General features: G+C 44.7%; 2 protein-coding genes across 2 annotated transcripts; one reads left to right on the forward strand and one right to left on the reverse strand.

The window, feature by feature from the left end:
- The first annotated feature begins 8182 nt into the window (after nucleotides 1–8182).
- LOC147885552 (uncharacterized) lies at nucleotides 8183–11514 on the forward strand. Its single transcript, XM_087397063.1, has 3 exons — nucleotides 8183–8409; nucleotides 8496–8759; nucleotides 11314–11514. Exons 1-3 carry the CDS (start codon nucleotides 8218–8220, stop codon nucleotides 11320–11322), a joined length of 465 nt encoding a protein of 154 aa, XP_087253189.1. The 5' UTR covers nucleotides 8183–8217; the 3' UTR covers nucleotides 11323–11514.
- On the reverse strand, nucleotides 11354–20794 carry LOC147885553 (uncharacterized). Its single transcript, XM_087396144.1, has 5 exons — nucleotides 20635–20794; nucleotides 13994–14139; nucleotides 13114–13829; nucleotides 12874–12946; nucleotides 11354–11410 (listed from the first exon to the last, which is right to left on the reverse strand). Exons 1-5 carry the CDS (start codon nucleotides 20792–20794, stop codon nucleotides 11354–11356), a joined length of 1152 nt encoding a protein of 383 aa, XP_087252270.1.
- Nucleotides 20795–21000: the final 206 nt, after the last annotated feature.

Genomic DNA, 21000 nt, shown 5'->3' on the forward strand with positions numbered 1-21000 from the left:
CCATCAAAGTTTCCAGAGCTGCAAAGTGCATTGGAGGCTCTTTCATATACTTGGGAGCAATTTCCTAGTGTGGTGGCAAAAAGGATGCATGAAAAGATAATGTTTGAGTACTTTTTGGATGCACAATATGCTCCTCATATTCAAGGATCTTCACATGAAGGAGATCAAAAAGCTCAGACTTCGATGTAGGGACAAGAAGAACAGGCACATTGTCACAAACATGTAGAACATGAGCGCAAACTTCTAGAGCAAGAAATGGTGGATGTAACTAAGGATGATGAAACACAAGCCTTGAGTGCACGGGAATTTAAAAAAATTGAAGAAGATCAAGGTCTATCCATTGCAGTTATGTTATAAGCTCTTGCTAGCAAACCACGATGTGAAATGCAAAAGGCTAGTACTACAAGAGACACGATTCCAAGCAATAAAAAAAGGCATCGTCCCACTGTAGAGAGAGATAATGTGGATGAAAAATGGTTAAAAGAAGAGAATTATGAAGAACACTCAAAACCTGAGGCTAAAGATGATCAGGATGAACTCACATCAATCAAAAATCTTAATCTATGTCTTAATGAAGTAGTTACAGATGATGATGTGGGATATATCTGGGGTCAAAGGACGTGGTTTGTGAATGCCAAAGATGTGGAAGCTGCAACTATCTTTACTACTAGTCGAAGCCTTGATATATCCTATGCACTGCAAATATACGAGGTTTTGAGAGATGGTAAGAAACCTATGGCAAGCAATGTGGTCTTGTGCCCAATAATGTTTTGTCCAATCAAAAATAGTTTTTTGGATCAAATAACATTTACAGGGCCTACACATTTCGAGGAAACCTTCAGTCGATTCTTTAAAGAGACTCTTAAAAATATTCCACATGAACAAGGCGAAGAGGCACAATGTGAGAATATTCTAAAGGAAGCAAAGAAGGAATTCCTCATTCATTGTAGATTCCAGCCCATTGATGGTCAACATTGGGCTCATGCTTGTAATCAGATCGCAAAGGAAGCAAAGGAGGTCAAAAGACTCACTTCAGAACAATTTGCAAAGATAAGTTCATTCCATTATTATCCTGCAACAATCTGTATATTCAAGCATGAGATCAAGTATTTGATTGAGTCTGAAAGCGTAAGATATCCTATGTCCATGGAAAGCGTAAGATATCCTCAACATCAGAGGTCTTACATAAGGAAAGGGTTATATGGACAACATTTGGTTCTCCAAATCCTGATTTGAAGCGAAAGGTCACAAAAGTAGATGTTGACACACTCACGAACTTCTATACTTCTTTGAGTGCAGTTGTGCCTAGGGGAACTCAAGAGTGAGAAGAAAGTATGACAAGCCTCAAGGTGGTGAGGGACAGATATGCCAACTACACTTCTATCATATTTCATCCTGTTGAAGTGTTCAATGAGATGCTTGAAACGTGCATTGCTTGTGAGCAGATGGTTGTGACACTACTCGAGTGTTTTGCAAATGAGGATGCAATCTCCCCCTGTAATTTGGATTATACCAACAATTAGTGCTCTCATGATTCCTTTTGCCACAAAACTCACATTTAGTTTTCTCAGAGGAAGCGGCTTTTGACAATACCATGCTTTTCAAATGTTGTTTAATATTTTTCTCCAACTTCTCATCTTTGGGAGAGGATTTGACTTTTTTCTTGGACTTTGAGCTCTCCTTAGTCTTCCCTTTCTTCGATTCCTTCTTTCATTTACGTTTGGTCTTCTTGTCTTCATTATTGGAATCATTCGAATCATCATCATCGGACTCGAAATTTGTATCTTCATTTTCACTATTTGTGTCAAAGTCTCTATCTAAGTCTGTGTCCAAATCAAAATTCTCTGTTTCCTTCCTTCTACTCTTTTTGGATTTTCTTTTGGTCATAGCAACTATTCGTTCAGCTCATTGTGTGTCTGTGCATAACACTTGTTGAAAATGGGGTTAATGGCAACTTCAACCATCCAAAGCATATCAAATGGTCATGATATGTTGCACCCACTTCAACATAGGTGCCATTGACGTGCATGAAAATTATCATGCCCATTGGGTATGTCCAAGCTTGAATAACACAACTTAGAGCATGTTTTTTTATGATTGTGCATAACACGGTGTAAAATGGGGTTTATGGTGACATTGACCATCAAAACCAAAACTGATGGACATGATACTTTGCACACACCTCAAAATAGGTGGGATTTATTCATGTGAAAAGTATTATGACCACCGGATATGTGCTATTTTTAATAACACACCACAAAGCATGTTTTTATATGATTGTGCATAAGACGGTGAAAAATTACATTTGTGGTGACTTTGATCATCCAAAGCACCAATGGGCATGATACTTTGCAAGACGCTCAAAATAGATGGGATTTACATGAATGAAATGTTTCATGCGCATTGGGAAAAAGTGCATTTGAATAAAACCTCGCAAAGCGTGTTTTTTAATGCTCCCTCTTAGCACTTCATGAAAAGCGAGGTTTGTGGTGGCAATGCTTGTTGAAAAATTGGGTTTATGACCCCTTAAAACTTACAAAGCATATCCCATGGTCATGAAACTTTTGACTTGCTCCAACATAGGTGATATGGATGCATATGAAAAGTATCGTGCTCATTGGGTATATGCATCTTCACATTACACAACTCACAGCGTGTTTTTTAATGCTCCTTCTCAATACTCAATGAAGAATAGGGTTTGTGGTGACTTCGATCTTCCAAACCATATCCAATGGGAACTATAATTTTCCTATGCATCAACATACGTGGGATTGACATGCATGCAAGGTATCGTGCCCATTAGGTATGTGCGCATTTGAAGAACACAATTCAGCGCGTGTTGTTTTACAGTTCTGCATAACACTTATTGAAAAACTAGGTTTATGGCAACTTTTACCAGTCAAAGTGCATCATATGGGATAGATACTTTGTGCGAACCTCTAAATAGGTGGTATTGATGCATGTGCAAAGTATCATGCCCATCAAGTATGTGTGTTATTCGAATAACATATTTCAGAGCATGTTTGTTGACACTCCCTCTCATCACTTTGTAAGAAATAGGGTTTATGGCAACTTGGACCATGCAAAACAAAGCCAATGGGCATGATACTTTGCACACATATTAAAACAAGTCATATTTATTCAAATAACATACCTCTTAGAGCGTGTTTTTTGATGCTCTAGTAAAAAACAGGGTTTGTGGCAACTTTAACCACGCAAACCATATCCAATTGGTAGTATACTTTGCATATGCCTCAAAAAATGTGGGTTTGACATGAATGATAAGTATATTGCCCCATCATAACACTCCTCATACTTTACACATGCCTCTAAATAGATGGTATTGATGTGTTTTTAAAGTATCATGTCCATCGAGTATTTGCGCATTTGAATAAAATACCTCAGAGCATGTTTTTCGACGCTCCCTCTTAACACTTGCTGAAAAACAGGGTTTTTGGAGACTTCAACCATCCAAAGCATACTTTATGGGCATTCTACTTTACACATGCCTCAACATAGGTAGTATTGATATGCATGCAAAGTATTATACCCATCCGGTATGTGTGTTCGAAAACACACTTAAGAGCATGTAGAGGTGAAGTAGGTCAGCTTGCTTAAAGAGTAATGATGACCACGAGGAGAAAGAGAAGCATCCAAGTATTAAGATGAAGCACATGAAAGCAGTGCCACAGGGTGGCACCAAAGAGGGCCAAGGGATTATCTAGATGGGAAACAAAAGTAGGTCAACTAGCCAGCATGATGAACATCAATTGGGACCAAGGTTAAGAGGGTTGGGGAGGGAGTAAGGAGGGGAAGGGGTGGTGTTGAGCCTAAGCTCAATGCCGCTGTCACTCAAAATCAATAGGATGATAGAAAAGAAATTTTACAAGAGGTGGGAGAGTAAGAAATGTATCCTTGACCTCTACAGTATGACAAAAAATCCAAGAAGGTGGCCTATAGTGCCACAACATCCCAGGTAGTGTCAAATGGAAAAAAAGGAAAGAGGGTATGGATCCTATGGGACCATCCTCAGATGATTCCAGATTATGTGGAGATTAAGTTTCCCAAAGGGTTGGTACTTGCTCAATAGGTGCACTTTGGGCCGTTCTCTGATGCATGTTTCATTTGTAAGGAATTGGGTCATTTTGCAAGGATTTGCCCACATAAGGTGGTGATACTAAGCAGGGTTTGGATGATTGTGGGGGGTGATAGATTGGCATGATTTACATGGAGATAGAACAACATCGTTGGGTGCAAAGAGTGATGCTCATAGTGTTCAGTCGGTGCCTGGTGTCAAAAGCATGGAGGAGCCGATTGACAAGGTGGTTGAGACACCATAGGGGTAGCCTTGGAAGACAGTTGGTAAGAGAGGTAGGGAGGTAGCTATGGTTCATGGAAACCCAACACTTGAGGGACCCAAAATCATCTAATAAGGCCCCTCAAGAGGCTAGATCGAGTCGAGTGCTTACCACGGAGCATGCTGACAATAGAGGCAATCGGGTTCAGGTGCAGAATGATGAACAATTTTGGGAGGTGCCAGATGAGCATTTACATGATGCCAATCACTAGAAGAGGCTGCTTGATGAAAAGCTTAAAGGTAAGGCCCGATCGAGGGGTCCATAGAGTCAAAGTCTGCTAAACAAAGGTTTTGCAAAAGGATTATGGAGGTGGCCAAAAATGCGAGTTCCTCAAAGGACAACCAATTTAAATTTTTTAGGGATGCCTATAGAGCAATGCAGAAGATCCACGATATCCCTTTCAAGTTCAACAAGCTTCTAGGGAATTCTACTCAAGTATCAGGAGGATCTAGCGAGAAGGTCAACAAGGCTATTCGGACCCTTGTGAAAGGTGGGACACCGCAATTAGGGTGGTTGTGAGATTTGCAATTGATAAAGAGAAGCAGCTTAAGCATCAAAGAAACGAGTTAGTATACTCCCTTCTCTTGGTCAGACAATCATTAAGAGCGGCCTTACTAGATAGCCAAAAAGATTTTATTTTGATGACCTTAATGATGGAGGTAGAGCTAGCTCAACGGATGATAGAATTTCAGGTGGCAGAGGCAGCTCGCATTAAAAGCTGCCAACTATGGTTGTCAGTGGGTGACTTCCGGTCCAGGGTGTTTTTTCGATCGTTTGAGGACAACCAATTTAAATTTTTTAGGGATGCGTATAGAGCAATGCAGAAGATCCACGATATCCCTTTCAAGTTCAACAAGCTTCTAGGGAATTCTACTCAAGTATCAGGAGGATCTAGCGAGAAGGTCAACAAAGCTATTCGGACTTTTGTGAAAGGTGGGACACCGCAATTAGGGTGGTTGTGAGATTTGCAATTGATAAAGAGAAGCAACTTAAGCATCAAAGAAACGAGTTAGTATACTCCCTTCTCTTGGTCAGACAATCATTAAGAGCGGCCTTACTAGATAGCCAAAAAGATTTTATTTTGATGACCTTAATGATGGAGGTAGAGCTAGCTCAACGGATGATAGAATTTCAGGTGGCAGAGGCAGCTCGCATTAAAAGCTGCCAACTATGGTTGTCAGTGGGTGACTTCCGGTCCAGGGTGTTTTTTCGATCGATCAAGCGCAAGCGCCAGAGAGAATCTATTGATCGTATTATGTATGCATAAGGGAATTTAGCCACAAAATATTGGCATGTGGTTGACATCTTTATCAAAGAGTTAAGTGCTATTGTGGGAGATGCAGCTATCCAAGATGCCGAATGGCAGGCAAAGGTGGCAGAGGTGATCAATGGGCTTGACATATGAGTGTCGAATTTTCATAAAGCTTGGCTGGCAAGACCTTTTACCCTTGTTGAATTAGCTGAAGCATTAAAGGCGCTCAAGGCCGACAAATTGCCTCATCTTGATGGCATGACAACAAAATTTTAGAGGAAGTTTTGGGAATTATTGGGAACTAATTTGGCAGAGATGGCCAGCATAGAGGTAATTAGAGGTGCCTTGTTTGAGGACGTGAGTATCGGCTAGTCAAGCTTTTCCAAAAGCATAAAAAACAAGATTAAGGTGAGCAGCTAGAGACCCATAATGATGTTTAACATGTTTTACAAGCTGATTCCGAAAGCATTGGCCATCTGCATCACTGAGATTTGCATGGGGGTGATTGATCAAGAGTGAAATGGCTTCATCAAAGGTAGGGATATCTTCAGCAACATCCTCAATGTGTCAGCACTCTCTCCTCTTTGGCTTTGATCCTAACAAGGCGTATGATCACATACAGTGGGATTTTCTGCTTATGGTGTTAAATAAGTTGGGATTTGGGGATGCTTTCGCGAAGATGGTATCATGATTGTCCGGGAATGCAGTGGCTTTACTTTGTCTAAATGGAGGGGTGCTGGGAAGGTTTGTCCTTAGAAGATCGATGCATCAAGGATCCCCGTTGCCCTTACTGTTTGCCATAGCTTCGATCCCATTGATTACGTTGTTGAAAGGGAAAGCATGCAAGGGTAAGATGAAAGGCATGGTTCTCCCTTTAAGGAGGCAAATCACCCTTCAAATATTCACGATGATATGGTCTCCTTTTCAACAGAGGATCAGGCTAGCGTTATGTGCTTGCTTGATACTCTATATAAATTATGCATACCCTGTGGTTCTCTTTGCAGTGTGCTTAGAATTGAGGTAGGTGCCTCGTCGGATTGGGTTAAGGACTTAGCTTGGGTGATTCGTTATCTAGGTGCTTTGCTTGCGTTGGATTTTAATGGGAGGCAACAGTTTGAGTGGTACATGGAAAAGATCAAATCAAAGCTTACATTGTGGCATGGCCTTTCAATCGGCTGGATTGCTCACCTGTTGTTGATTATTCAACGTGTGCTAGATTTCAACCACATAAGTTGCAACGATCTACAATTTTAGCAAATGTCAATGGCTGAAAATCTAATGGGCCTTGAGGTCTTTCCTCTTGGGGAGGAGTCCGGTAAAAAAAGAATGCATACTTTACCATGGGAGCGATGAAAGTGCCGAAGGCTCTGAGTAGTATTGGGCTTCCAGACATCAGCCTTAGAAACACTTCATTAATGTGTAAATGGTTATTGTTGCTATTCGGAAGCACAACTCCATGGGTGGAGGTTGTCAAATATTTGATCGAACAAGGAAGGAGCAAAGGGACCTGCTCTTGGTCGGGTTTGTGGTGGTATGATAAACTAATGTCAGACTTTTCTATTTGAATCATGGGTTCATCTCTTGTGGTAGGCCTGGTGTTAGCTTGGAAGAAATGCATCAAACTTTTGTTGTGGAAGGGGTGCAAGGGCCTTGGAGGGGATGCAAGCTTGGCCAAGGGAGTATGGTGGATCTTGGCCGCCAGGAGTTGTTTGCGTTGCATGATCTACCTAGGTCTAGAAGACTTTTCCAAAAAGGCATTATATGGTGGATGGAGCTTTGGGATTGGAAGAGAGTCGATCGAATGGAAGCCGCTCAAAGTGCTGCGATCACACCTCTCCTTGAATGATGGCGAGAGGGACCTGTCACGTGCAGTAATGGAAAGGGTGCCCGACGCTTGACCTACCAATTATCTCCTACCTACAAGGTGGAAGGTGAATCAATGGATGCTTGGCAAGACACGCCTTAGAAAGATCCCGGCCAGATCTTTGTATCGTGCTCTAATTCAAGGGTTTCGGAGCTCAATCGCAAATGGGGCATGAGAAGGTCACCTGCTTGGTGGAGGAGTAGGCTTCTAGATGTCTGGAAGCATTGTAAGATTGGAAAGGTGAGCTTCCTCTTGTGGAAGATCATGCTCGAATGGATCCCGGTGAGAGGAAGGCTAGCCAAGCATGTTCAGATCAATCTTGAGTGTCAGATGTGCAACATTGTGGTAGAAACCACACGGCATCTCATGTGATGCTATCCAACGGCGAGAACGATCGAGGCAGCCATTCATTGAGGAGGGTTGATGGCGAAGTTTGCCATAGGATTGAGGTGGAGGCTCCCTCGACTTGGGCTACCTTCTGAGCTCGGAGCGTGCTGGCCTTGGATCCGAAGGGTTGGCAAGTAAGATCCCAGGGGTTGTCTTACTTGACATATGGGAGACAAGAAATGCTATTGTTAAAATTTTTGATAGGTATTTTGAAGCTGATTAATATAAATTCGGCGTAATAATTTGAAATTTGAAAAAAAAACAGTCCATTTTGTTCTGCTTCGCCAGCTTCTTCATTTGCATCCTCAAGCTCTGCTTCTCTCGTCTTCTCTCTCGCCCTACATTTGCACGTAGTCATGAGCTTCTTCGATTTCCTCTCAGATGATGTCCTCTTCATCTGTCTCGCTCGCCTCTCTTGGCCTCATCGAGCTCGGGCTCAATGCGTTTGCACTCGGTGGCGTGCCCTTCTCTCATCCTCTGCTCCCTGGGACTATCGCATCCAGGAGGGTCTCTCCCAGCCATGGCTCTGCATCGTGGGAGGAATGCATGTAAGACTTTCTTGATTCTCTTGGTTTTCGGAAAAACTGATGCCTTTGCTTGGGGGAGAACAACTGATGCCTTTGCTTTATGGCAGCCGGAGGGGGAGGGGAGCAGGTGGCTGGGGTTCATGTACGACTTTGAAGCCCTCAAGTGGAGGCCCATGCCCGCGCAACTGCCACCAACGCAATTCAAACGTCCCTCCTGCGTCTTCAGAGATAGTAAGCTGTACATATTGCAAGGCCAGCGATTGCACATTTACAAGTTAAGGACAAATGAATGGGCAATGGCGGCCCCCATGCCTTACGAGGAAGAAAATGCAGTTGGAGACGACGACCAAGGGGACGGTCACTGGGAAAAGGTAATTGCAATTGCTTGTCACGAAATCGGAGGTAGGATCTACGTTGTCAGTGGATTTGATGACAGGAAATGGGACATGGCACAAATTTATGATCCAGACGAGGACCAGTGGCTGGATATGCCTACGATGCCAGAATGTACAGGTATGTTTGTGTCCTGTGTGGTGGAGGGCAAGCTATATGTGATTGGGGAGTTAGTGGAAACCATGGACCGGCCGACGGTAGTGGTGTTTGACCCTATTGAGCGCGTGTGGAAGAAAAACGGGGAAGCTGAGGAAGGCGATGACTTCTTCGATCTGATCACAGGCTGCGCTGCCATTGGGCCTCACGTACTCTGCCCATACATTTTTCAAACGGATACTGACCAGAAGATTGCCCTTATGGAGTACAACGTCCTCACCCATAGCTGGTATACGGTCGAGGACCGCTTCCCTTGGTGTACGGATTTTCATATGGCTGCGGTCACATCTGGCCTTGACAAGCTATTTGTCCTTGCAGAGCCACGGAACCCTTATGGGTACACCGTTGTCTACGTGTACGACCGCCCCTCCTCTTCCTGGAAGACTTTGCAGAGCATGCCCGTGAGAACTTCTGGTGGTTCCATAATCCTTGTAGAGTCATAAGCTCTTAGTCTCATCTACTGTTGGCCAAGGCTTGAGCTAAAACCTCTTTTCCTTGCTTTCATTTGGACAAAGGAACTACCATCTTATCTACATTACTTCTCATCCGATGTGAGTAGCAAGTTGCATTGAGTAATTGATAAGTCTTGTTTAGGTAGTCTATATAAGAGATCAGTTCAGAACGAATTGGATGAGGAAAATAAAGGAGATTGTTCATTTTAAAAAGAGCCGCATACCTAGATCACAATCTTGGAATATACTCAATGTAAATGTGAAAGTTGGCCAAAAGGTCTGCCTAGGGTGGGTGTCTAGCATGCATAATTGGCTGAGTAAAAGCATATGTAAGAGTGGCGATATCTTCACCAGAAATTGGGCATCTATAGGACATCTCTTGCACTTGCCATCCCCTTTACCTACTATTGGTCTACACAGCCTTGTGTAAAATCAACCATAGGAGACTTGACATTTTCTTTGGTATCCTTTTGTTCAAAATTTGAGTGAATCTCCTCTTCCTCAAGAATTTATTATTTGCAGTTTTCTATCTTGTTTTGAGACTTGTGCAGACTTCTGCAATGTCATTTATGGGATTGGGGATTGGGAGTAAGTGGCTAGCACGTACCTGGCTAAACTCTTTCTAGTAAATCAGAGTGGAACCCCCCTTTCCTCTTGAGTATTACTAGTCCAGAGGTCCATCTTGTTTTTTAGAAAGCAAGCTTGCATGCAGCCTCTAGAGGTCCACAACAATCCTGAAGCATTCTGGCCCATGGGCGAGCTGCCCTACACTTGATGTGAGCTCTTGACATTACATTGCGGTGACTCCTTCACGTGACTACTCCAAACTTTGTTGAAGACTTCCCGAGCTAGATGTGAGTTCTCCAATACTACTCCGACACACTCCACTGTAGGTCCTTTTTGAAGAGAAGGCTGGCCTTAATAAAATCATTGTCATTGAGGGTGCTATCTTTGAATATAATTGACACACGAATAGAGCCCAAATTCATAAAAGCCCCTTTGCCAATGAAAACAATCTGACTGCTAATAGCTTCAAAAGAATTCCAAAGAGACTTCCACAATGAGTTCCCCTTGGAGAAGCAAGGTTGAGGATTGCATAGTGCAGAGAGCATAGGATACTTCTTCCATTGGTCATAAGGGGACTCTCTTGATGCTCCTTTGTGGCTGATGCCAGACCCCTATATATTTCAACTCGAAGGAATCCCCTTTGATCACATCATCCCATAATATGCCTCTAATATTCAACCTTCTCTACCATAGAATTGGTTGTGGGCCTTAGCATAAAGCTGATACAAGCTACAAATTTATGTTTTCATGCATCTTCAAAGTGTGCGGTGGCATAGGAGCCCTGTCACAAGGCAGGTTAATACATGAACATATTATTTAAAATATGCTATATAAAGATCTAGTCTTTGGAAATGTGGTGTCATGGTGTGTGATTATAGTAGGATATGTTCAGCATAGGGATGGAATTCGTGCTTTTGTACTTTTTGAGACAATGAAACTAGGAGTAAACCCAGACAAAAGCACTTCTTTTGTGTACTTTAAAAGCATGTGGCAGTATAGGAGCATTAGGACAGGGTAAGCTGATACATCAATTGATAATAATTCATGCGTAGGGATCAGATTTGGTGGGTACTGCCCTTGTTGACATGTATGCCAAATGTGTCAGCTTAGAAGAGGTGCACAGAGAATTTTCTGAACTGACCTATTAGTATGTAGTGTCATGGGGTGCTTTGATTGCAGGATGCACTGAACATGGGCATGCTGTTCTTGCTCGATTTTTGAGAAAATGCAACATAGTGTCATGAGGCCAGATAGCCTTAGAAGATGGTAGAGTAATCCATGCTACTGTTGTTGGCAACGGATGGGAGTTGGATATTGTTGCGGGGAATGTTCTCATCAATATGTATGGCGAATGCAGGAGCATTGAGGATGTGAAGGCGGTGTTTGTTGCAGAGTTGCTACAGCGAAATGTGATCTCCTGGAGTGCCCTGATTGCTGTGTGTGCCCATATGGACCTGGCAAGGAATGTCTGCAATTGTTTTGCCAAATGCAGGTTGAAGGTTTCATGCTAGACAAGATCACCTTCATAGTTACCAGCCGAAACGGAAACGGAAGAAACGGAGTTTCCAGGCCCCACCGAAACGGAAACGGAAGAAACGGCAATATAATACAATTTATGTATAAAAATTTATTTTTTATACATAATATAATTATCAATAGAGTGCAAATCATACATAATACAAATTACAATTATCTATACTTGAAGGCTGAAGCTTCAGCCTTCAAGCATCAATGCATCATTCATGATTCATGCCTCTGATTCATCATTCTAAATTCTTGAATGATGCTTCAATAATCTGAAATCAACATGTATCATGAGTCATGACTAACAAGTTTGGCATTACAAGAATCTGAAATTTAGAAGTTTGAAGTACTTTAAAGTTTAAACTTAGCACACAAGTTGAAACTTGAAACTTGAAAGTATCCAATGTCCAAACTCCATAGATGATCATGATTCATGATCCACAAATTTCATGATCATGACTCATGACTCATGAGTCATGCAAGACTCAAAATAAAAGCACCCATGGATGATATAAAAAAAAGCAGCAGGACTATTGATCATCTGCATCATCCATGGACTCCTCGTCATCGTCATTCTCTGCGTCCTCAGATAAGCTTGAGGCATCTGTGTCACTGTCTGAAGAAGAATCATCAACATCAGGATCAGGACCATCGGGTGCAACTGAAGTACTAGCACCATCTCCAGATGGTTGAGTGTATGATCGTGTGTGGTGTGCTGGTGCTGACAGCTCCTCATACAACATGGTGTATATGTCCAACTCCTCCAGTGGGATATCTGGTATGGCCTTCATCTTCTCCACGTCCACCTTGTCTACATTCACTTGGCGAGGTTTGGGGCAGCTGGCGGTGAACTCAAGGAGACGGAGGTTGCAATGACAAAACACCAACCGCTCCAATTGAGCCGTGCTCAATCTGTTCCTCTTCTTTGTGTGAAAGAGGGCCCAAGTGCTCCAGTTCCTCTCACAAGGACCGGAACTGCAGTCCTGCGAGAGAACACGTATAGCAAGGCGTTTTTGCCATAAGCCAGTTAAGTCGAGATAAGTATCAGGAACTTGATAACTTTAAACATATTTGTAGTAGATAAAACTTTAAATTACTTAACGACTAAGCTCTAACTAGTGGCATTGGAACTTGTCTCTTAGACTCTTACCAAAGTAGGAGTACAGTTGCCATATTTCTCCCACCAGGAGACAGGTTGCAACTGTGTCTCTCGGAGCCTAGTTGTAGGTCGACCAAAGGAGAGGCTGTGATTGCGGAACAATAGAAGTTCATCCTTCATTCTTCGTTGCATCTCCAAGTCACCACCCGTCCAATTTTGTAGATACTGTTGCATCCCCTCCTCCAACTCGTCATTCTCATATTGCTCTTGACTGTGCCAGAGCGGATGCAATACATGTGCCACCGCATGGATTGGGCGGTGGAACCAATTCCACCGCTTATTCCATATAGCACGGATGGACTCAACCCTAAATCATGCCACAAGAAATTAGAATGCATTATGCATGCAAAATTCATAGACTATAGATAATAGTACATACATAATATATATCTAAAAATTCCAGGCTTCATGATAACAAAATTGCCATTTAGTAACTGCAATAATTATACATATTACAAAAGTAAAAAGTCTTACTTATCAGGCGATAGGGAAGTGTTTCTATTGAGGGCCTCTCCAATCTTGTCCATAAACTCGTACAAGAGTCCTAATGTGCTTCCCTCCATGTCCGTGATGTGAAGCATCGTGTAGATAGGATTAATCGATTTGATTAATGCCTCTGCCTGATTCCACCAAGACTCATCCATGATCATGCGAAAAAATTTGATAGACTTTGCTTGGCCTCTATCATCCCAATCTCCCCACTCTCGAGACACAACCGTGCGCAACAAGCCGTGGCGCACTCGCACAAGCCTCTCCACCACTATGAACATGTAAGCAAACCTTGTGGTTGGAGGTTTCAATAGCTCAAGGTCACTGTAAGCCCGATAGATGCTGAGGACTTTGGGTCTCTTCGTGACAAACTTCACGATACTGCGGCCTGTCGAGAAGATGGCATCAATCCAAGGTATCTTCCCTAGGTCCTCGATCAAAAGATCCAGGCAATGTGAGGCACAGGGTATCCACACAATCTTAGGGAACTCATCTTCTAACATGGCACCCATTGACACACAATTGCTGCCATTATCTGTCACCACCTGCACCACATACTCAACACCTATCTCCATAATGGCTACTCGTAAATGTTCCCAAATATACAGCCCTGTAATCACTCTACGTGCAGTGGAAGCATCTATGGCTCCCAAGAACATGGTTCCCTTGCAAGAAGACACTAAAATATTATACACATTCCTCTTGCGTGCATCTGACCATCCATCGCATAAGAGTGTGCATCTGACCATCCATCGCTCGTAAGTTCCCAAATATACAGCCCTGTAATCACTCTACCTGCAGTGAAAGCATCTATGGCTCCCAAGAACATGGTTCCCTTGCAAGAAGACACTAAAATATTGTACACATTCCTCTTGCGTGCATCTGACCATCCATCGCATAAGAGTGTGCATCCATATTTTTTCCAAGTCTCTTTCAAGGGCTTCATTTGGTCTTCCACACATTCCCTCTCTCTTCTTAGCTCTCTTGTCCGCAAGGCCTCATATGTAGGCCCTTCCCATTCATACCCAATGCGGATTACGGCTCTCATGGCCTTCCTCCATCGTGTAGTCTTCGCCACATGAAAGGATATTGCACACTGTATGAAGAGCTTTGTGAGCTCACTAGTGGCCTCCTTCACTGCTTGCTTTTGCAAGCGTGCTTGAATGCTAGACCTTTGCAGTGATCCTCTTTTCCCCGCACTGGCATCCACACTAATTGATCCATGTGGCAAGGGTGTTCTTGTGGCACTGGGACCCGCGTTCGATGTAGTTGATGCCCCTCTACTTCTCTTTGCAGAACCCAATGTGCTGGCATCATCCAATGGCTTAGTGTCAGTAGCCTCTTCTTCATCTTGTAGCCCTTGTCCTCCACTTTTAGCAGCCAAGGTTGCCATAGGCACACGCTTCCATTCTGTTAGGCCACCTTTCACTGGAGTAGGCACGAACTCACAAGGTCCTATATCCTTGCTGGGAACACCTGCTAGATGGTCTTCACCCGTGTGACAGACCCCGTTTTGCTTATGCCTCAATAGTTGCATCTCCAGTTCTTGGAGCCACCGCCTCCTTTATAACTATCCAGGAGGGAGACATGGACCCAATAAGCATCTCTCGGCATTGAGGAGGATGGAGAGGTGAGAAGGAGGATGGAGAGGTCACAAGTGAGAAAGGATGGGAGGTAGACCGTAGAAGGAGGATGGAGAGATAGAGGTAAAAGAGGATGGAGAGGTGGAAGGAGCCTGGAGGATCAGAGGTAGAAGTGAAGGAGGATGGAGAGGAGGAAGATGGAGAGGTAGAAGGTAAGATTAAAGAGAGGATGGAGAGAAGAAGGATGGAGGGATGGAGTCTGGAGAGCAGGCTGCCAAGTTGCAGGTTGCAGCTTGCAGGATGGAGAAGATGGAGCAAAGGATGAAGAGGATGGAGAGAGAAGGATGGAGGTCCAAGAGCAAAGGATGGAGGGATGGAGAGAGCTTAGAGAAGGTGGAGAGAGCAGCAAGGATGCACAAGAGGAGTGGAACGGGCGGGAGGCAGCGAAAGATGAAGAGAGGCGGCGGAAATCACGTTTTTAGGGTTTAGGGAAAAAGCAGGGTTTACGAAACGGCGTTTCTTGACGAAACGCCGTTTCCGTTTCGTCCTTTCCGTTTCTACCCACGAAACGGGCGTTTCGTGCAACTATGATCACCTTCATCTGCATTGTGGAAGCTTGTGCTTGTATGGCAGCCCTAGAAGAGGGTCGTGTGATCCATGCTACTGTTGCTGGCAATGGATGGGGTTCATAGGTTACTGTGTGGGGAATGCCCTTGTAAATATGTGTGCCAAGTGCATGAACCTAGACGATGCAAGGGCAGTGTTTGCAGAGATGCCATAGTCGGATGTGGTCTCCTGGAGTGCGATGATTGCGGGTTGTGCTCAGAATGGGCATGGCAAGACAGCCTTGCAACTGCTCAGGCGCATAGAGAATTTTATGAACTGACCTATCCGGATGTAGTGTCATGGGGTGCTTTGATTGCAGGATGCACTGAACATGTGCATGCTGTTCTTGCTCGAGCTTTTTGGGAAAATACAACAGTGGCATGAAGCCAGATAGACTCATATTCCAATGCATGGGAGCCTTAGAAGAGGGTAGAGTAATCTATGCTACTGTTGTTGGCAACAGATGGGAGTTGGATATTGTCGTGGGGAATGCTCTCATCAATATGTATGGCAAATGCAGCAGCATGGAGGATGTGATGGTGGTGTTTGTTGCAGAGTTGCTACAGTTAGATGTGATCTCTTGGTGTGCCCTGATTGCTGTGTATTGGCAAGGAGGCCTTGCTACTGTTTGCCTTAAGGATTTTGTGAGCCATTGTGACTGCGCTAGAAGAGGGTCGTGTGGCCCATGCTACTGTTGCTGGCAATGGATGGGAGTCAGATGTTATTGTGGGGAATGCCCTCATCAATATGTATGCCAAGTGCGTGAAACTAGATGATCCAAGGGCAGTGTTTACAGAGATGCCACAGTGGGATGTGGTCTCCTGAAGTGCGATGATTGCTGGTTGTGCTCAGCATGGGCATGGCAAGGCAGCCCTGCAACTTGGCACAGAGAATTTTATGAACTGACCTATCAGGATGTAGTGTCATGGGGTGCTTTGATTGCAGGATGCACTGAACATGGGCATGCTGTTCTTGCTCTTGAACTTTTCGAGAAAACGCAACATAGTGGCATGAAGCCAGATAGACTCATATTCCAATGCATGGGAGCCTTAGAAGAGGGTAGAGTAATCCATGCTACTGTTATTGGCAACGGATGGGAGTTGGATATTGTTGTGTGGAATGCTCTCATCAATATGTATGGCAAATGCTGCAGCATAGAGGATGTGATGGTGGTGTTTGTTGCAGAGTTGCTACAGCGAGATGTGATTTCCTGGAGTGCCCTGATTGCTGCATGAGGCATTGCTACTCTTTGCCTTATGGATTTGTAAGCCATAGTGACTGCCCTAGCAGAGGATTGAGTGATCCATGCTACTGTTGCTGCAACGGAGGGGAGTCAGATTTGTGGAAAATGCTGTCATCAGCATGTATGGCAAGTGTGAAAGCCTTGATGATGCAAGGGCATGGGGTGCAATGATCTGTGGACATGCTCTGTATGGCAACATCAGTCTGGCTAGAAACTGCTGCCTTAAGGAGAGGGTGGAGATAATTCAAGACTTGAGGGAGATAGTACAGGAGCTGTGGCGTGAATTTTATGAAAGACAAGGAGTAGGCCAGATAGGGTCATGAAGTTTAGAGACATTGTCAGGGTGTGACAGTGTGATTAAGTTTTGGAAGAGGAGAATCTGCCCTGAATATGCTTTGGCAGAGGTGTGGGGACCAGACTACAAGCCCTTAATTACCTTGGCTGTTGTCCAGAAACGATTGGATTTTGTCCTTGGGACAGCCCCTCATCAATATCTATGGGAAATGTGGGAGCTTAGATGATGCAAGGGCAGTTCTTGCTGAGATGCTACAGCAGAATTGTATCCCCTATAGTGCGATGATAGCTGCATGCATCCAGAAAGGGCATGGCAAGCATACAACTGTTTGGTCAAATGCAGGCTAAAGGTATTGCACTAGACATGATCACCTTCATCTGCATTGTGGATGCATGCACTAGTCTGAGAGCCTTAGAAGAGGGCAGAGTAATTCATGCACTGTTGTTGGCATCAATATGTTTGGCAAATGTAGGAGCATAGAGGATGCGACAGTGGTGTTTGTTGCAGAGTTGCTATCTCCTGGAGTGCCCTGATTGCTGCATATGCCCATGATGGGCATGGCAAAGAATCTCTGCAACTGTTTGGCCAAATGCAGGTTGAAGGTCTCGTGCCAGACAAGATCACCTTCATCTGCGTTGTGGATGCTTGCCCTAGAAGAGGGACGTGTGACCCATGCTACTGTGGCAATGGATGGGAGTCAGATGTTATTGTGGAGAATGCCCTCGTCAATATGTATGGCAAGTAGGTGAACCTAGATGATGCAAGGGCAGTGTTCACAGAGATGCCACAGTGGAATGTGGTCTCCTGGAGGGACATTATTGCTGGTTGTGCTCAGTGGGCAATGGCAAGGCAGCCCTGCAACTGTTCAGTGGAATGCAGGTGAAAAAAGATTTCTGCGTGTGCCTATAATGGGCATGGCATGTAATCTCTGCAACTGTTTGGCCAAATGCAGGTTGAAGGTCTCGTGTCAAACAAGATCACCTTCATCTGCATTGTGGATGCTTGCGCTTATATGGCAGCCCTAGAGGAGGGTCTTGTGACCCATGCTACTGTTGCTGGCAATGGATGGGAGTCAGATGTTATTGTGGGGAATGCCCTCATCAATATGTATGGCAAGTGCGTGAACCTAGATGATACAAGGACAGTGTTCACATAGATGCCACAGAGGAATGTGGTCTCCTGGGTGACATAATTGCTGGTTGTGCTCAGAATGGGCATGGCAAGGCAGCCCTGCAACTGTTCAGTGGAATGCAGGCGAAAAAAAAGTCTCTTGATCTCTTTATTTGTTGATAGTGCTCTGTGTGGATGGGAATGTTCTTCATGTTGCTTTTCAATTTCTCCTCATCCCCTCCTATTCTAAGTGGCAATACCTTCATTTTGATTTGAAAGAGAGTTTTTTACAAATTCCATGCACAAATTATTGTACATACATAGTATTGCATGAGTATCCTTCCATTACTTTATAAGCCTTACTTTACGAAGTTATCATGTCAGGTTCATTCATATCCATCTATTTAATTGTGCTAATATATAATAATTTCTGCTCGCCTGGACACACAATTGTGAGAAGTGCAGCAGAGATGAACGGAAGAGAGAGAGAGAGAGAGAGAGAGAGAGAGAGAGAGAGAGAGCACGCCTCACACACACCACACTGAAGCAGAGAAAGGAGAGAAAGGCACAAGAGAACTGCAAGTGATCTCTGGAGAAAACCCCGCTACACCTGGGGGAAAAATCTCTGAACAAACAGGCTGCTCCAGAGCTCAACCAGACAGCTCAACAACCCCGAGAACTGGAGCACAAGGGAGTGGATGAATTGCTACACAACCCTGCTCCTGAAGTGCAACACTGGGCTGGCTCTGCTCCTCTGCCAGACACCAGAATGAACTCATGAAAACATGTGGCGGGGCGGGGGCGATAAATAGTCCCCCAGCCTCCTAGTCAGCCAGCAAGGGGCAGGGCTGACCAGCCTGCCATGGGACGACCCACAGCCCTAGGGGAACGACCCAACAGCTCTACAAGTGGGGCTCCTCAAGGCCCTGTATCAGGGCTGAGCCCTTGCAACAAACAGGCTGACCTGAGGGCCAGCAGCAGCCCTAGGTGGCTGACCATATGCTGCTCAAAACAGGCCTCCACACTGCCTCTATGGTGTGCCACAGAGAACACCTCCAGGGGCTGCTCACACAGCACGCAATCGGGTCTATGAGGTGCCCTGATTAGCAAGGATCTGACCTGCAATCCTAGGCGCCTCCAAGGCCGCGGCTGCCTCGCCTACACAGCCCTAGACTACCCTCACAGGGGGGGCGGTCACACCCACAACACAAGCCCTCACTCTCTACGCTATCCTCACTCACTGGGTGGGCACACCCACAAGCAAGGCCCTCTCTCTCTCTAGGTGACATCAGGAGGGAGATGTCGACCTCTAACAAAGACTGCCAGAAGTACTATCGAAGAAGCCCCCTCTTGGCACGAACCGCCTCAACATGATCACTGGAAACTTGGAACTGTTGCCTCCAAGCCACTGGTGCTAGGAACGCTCCTCTAGTTTGGTACTAACACATTGCGTCATCTCAAACAACAATCCAACTGCTTGTCCTAGTACATGACTCCAACAGAGGATCCTGGAACAATAATCCAACTGATACTGCCTCTAGTGCAAGGTCTGCTTCCTCGCATGGGCATCTGATAGCCCCCTCTCAACTCCAAAGTGGTACATTGTCACTAGATCGATGAACTTCAGTGCTCCAATGACAACGGGCATATAACAGCTCACAAGGATCAATCAACTATGTCTGGGTTCCCGCATTGGTAATCTACTGACCCATCGAGATCTCTAACAGTATCAAACAATAGCTGCAACCAACAGGAACAACTCGTGGCTCGAGGTCCTGCTTGAAAGCCTGCCTTGATAAATGACTCCTTGCTTGGTGCACCTGATCGGCAAGTCTTGCTGCCACAAACAAGCAAGCAATCCTCCATTTGGATTTAGAGAGCTTGTTGGCAGCGCCTGCCTAGTGCTACTAAAAAGCTGGAGTATACGTGGTCGTAGACACTACTGGCCAATTGGTTATTGGACCCCTCAACGTTTCCTTGGGGACACTGACGCCACTAATGACCTTTCGGGCTATATCGGTTACATGTACGGGACGCCTTGAGAGCTTCTCGTTCCTTAGCTGTCAATTGCTTTCTGCCTTTCTGATCGGTTGTCAAAGCCTTAGGCTGATTGTCATAGGTACGATTGATGAAGTGCTCCTCTCGGTCAAGCACCATGGGGACCAATTTCTCCCAGGTCAACTCATTTACCGTACCATTGGTGATCAAGGATCAATAGAATGCCTTGTACTGAGAGGATAACTGGGACATAAGAACTATGGCCATGTCCTTTTCTGAAGTTCCTGTAACTTGTTGATGTGGTCCCGCATTGATGAAGACTTCTTGGGATCCAACAACTTCATCTTTTCTCTAGTGAAACCCTCTTCATGGGAGAGGTTCGGTTATAAATGGATGCCAAATGCTCCCATATACTTTTGGCCACGGTCATGTGCTTTACGTGATTAATCACTTGAGAAGTACAGTTAAGAAATATAAATGAATTTACTGTGACATGGTCCCAGAGCTGAGATAGGGTCTCGACCTCCTACTCTAGGTTGCCAAGCTCCACTTCTTCATAATCTAACCAATTGGTCCTAAACTAGACAAGATCAAGAAGTTAAAGGAGCAAATTGGTCCTAAACTAGACAGGGTCTCGACCTCCTTCACCAGGGGATTTGGTCGAGCAACACCTATAAGGATGAAATCTGCCAAATCATATGACTGTAATACAGAGTCCGTCATCACCCCCCAGACGTTGTAATTGAGCCCATCCAACTGTCGGTCAACTGGGAACGTGGGCAACACCGGAATTCTAGTCTTGTTCTCTGCCATCTTGAACGAAGTCGCCATGTCTGAGTGAAGAGGACAATGAATTGAAAGAGAAGGTGGATGGGATAGAAGGGAACTGAAGGTGAAGAAAGGAGAGGGATGGAGAAAGAGGATGAAGGGGTTGGCAGCCCAATGTACCTTCACACCTCGCTATCCGTCCCTCGATAACACTTCCTCTCTGATTTGAAAACACCCTTCAAAGTCACCCCTTTGTTGGTCACCCGAAC

The sequence above is a fragment of the Dipteris shenzhenensis genome, chromosome 25 (assembly GCF_047967505.1).
Source record: "Dipteris shenzhenensis isolate YYH24624 ecotype China chromosome 25, Dip_SZ_1.0, whole genome shotgun sequence".
In the NCBI taxonomy this organism is placed as follows: Eukaryota; Viridiplantae; Streptophyta; class Polypodiopsida; order Gleicheniales; family Dipteridaceae; genus Dipteris; species Dipteris shenzhenensis.

Excerpts from the sequence above, each read along its gene's own strand:
- LOC147885552 (XM_087397063.1), top strand. The coding sequence starts at position 8,218 with ATGAGCTTCTTCGATTTCCTCTCAGATGATGTCCTCTTCATCTGTCTC. Across the intron at positions 8,410-8,495 it reads GCATCGTGGGAGGAATGCAT|CCGGAGGGGGAGGGGAGCAG; the intron begins GTAAGACTTTCT and ends GCTTTATGGCAG.
- LOC147885553 (XM_087396144.1), bottom strand. The coding sequence starts at position 20,794 with ATGGCGACTTCGTTCAAGATGGCAGAGAACAAGACTAGAATTCCGGTG. Across the intron at positions 14,140-20,634 it reads GGCAGATTTCATCCTTATAG|GGCCTACATATGAGGCCTTG; the intron begins GTGTTGCTCGAC and ends ATGAATGGGAAG. Across the intron at positions 12,947-13,113 it reads ACTTCCCTATCGCCTGATAA|GGTTGAGTCCATCCGTGCTA; the intron begins GTAAGACTTTTT and ends GGCATGATTTAG.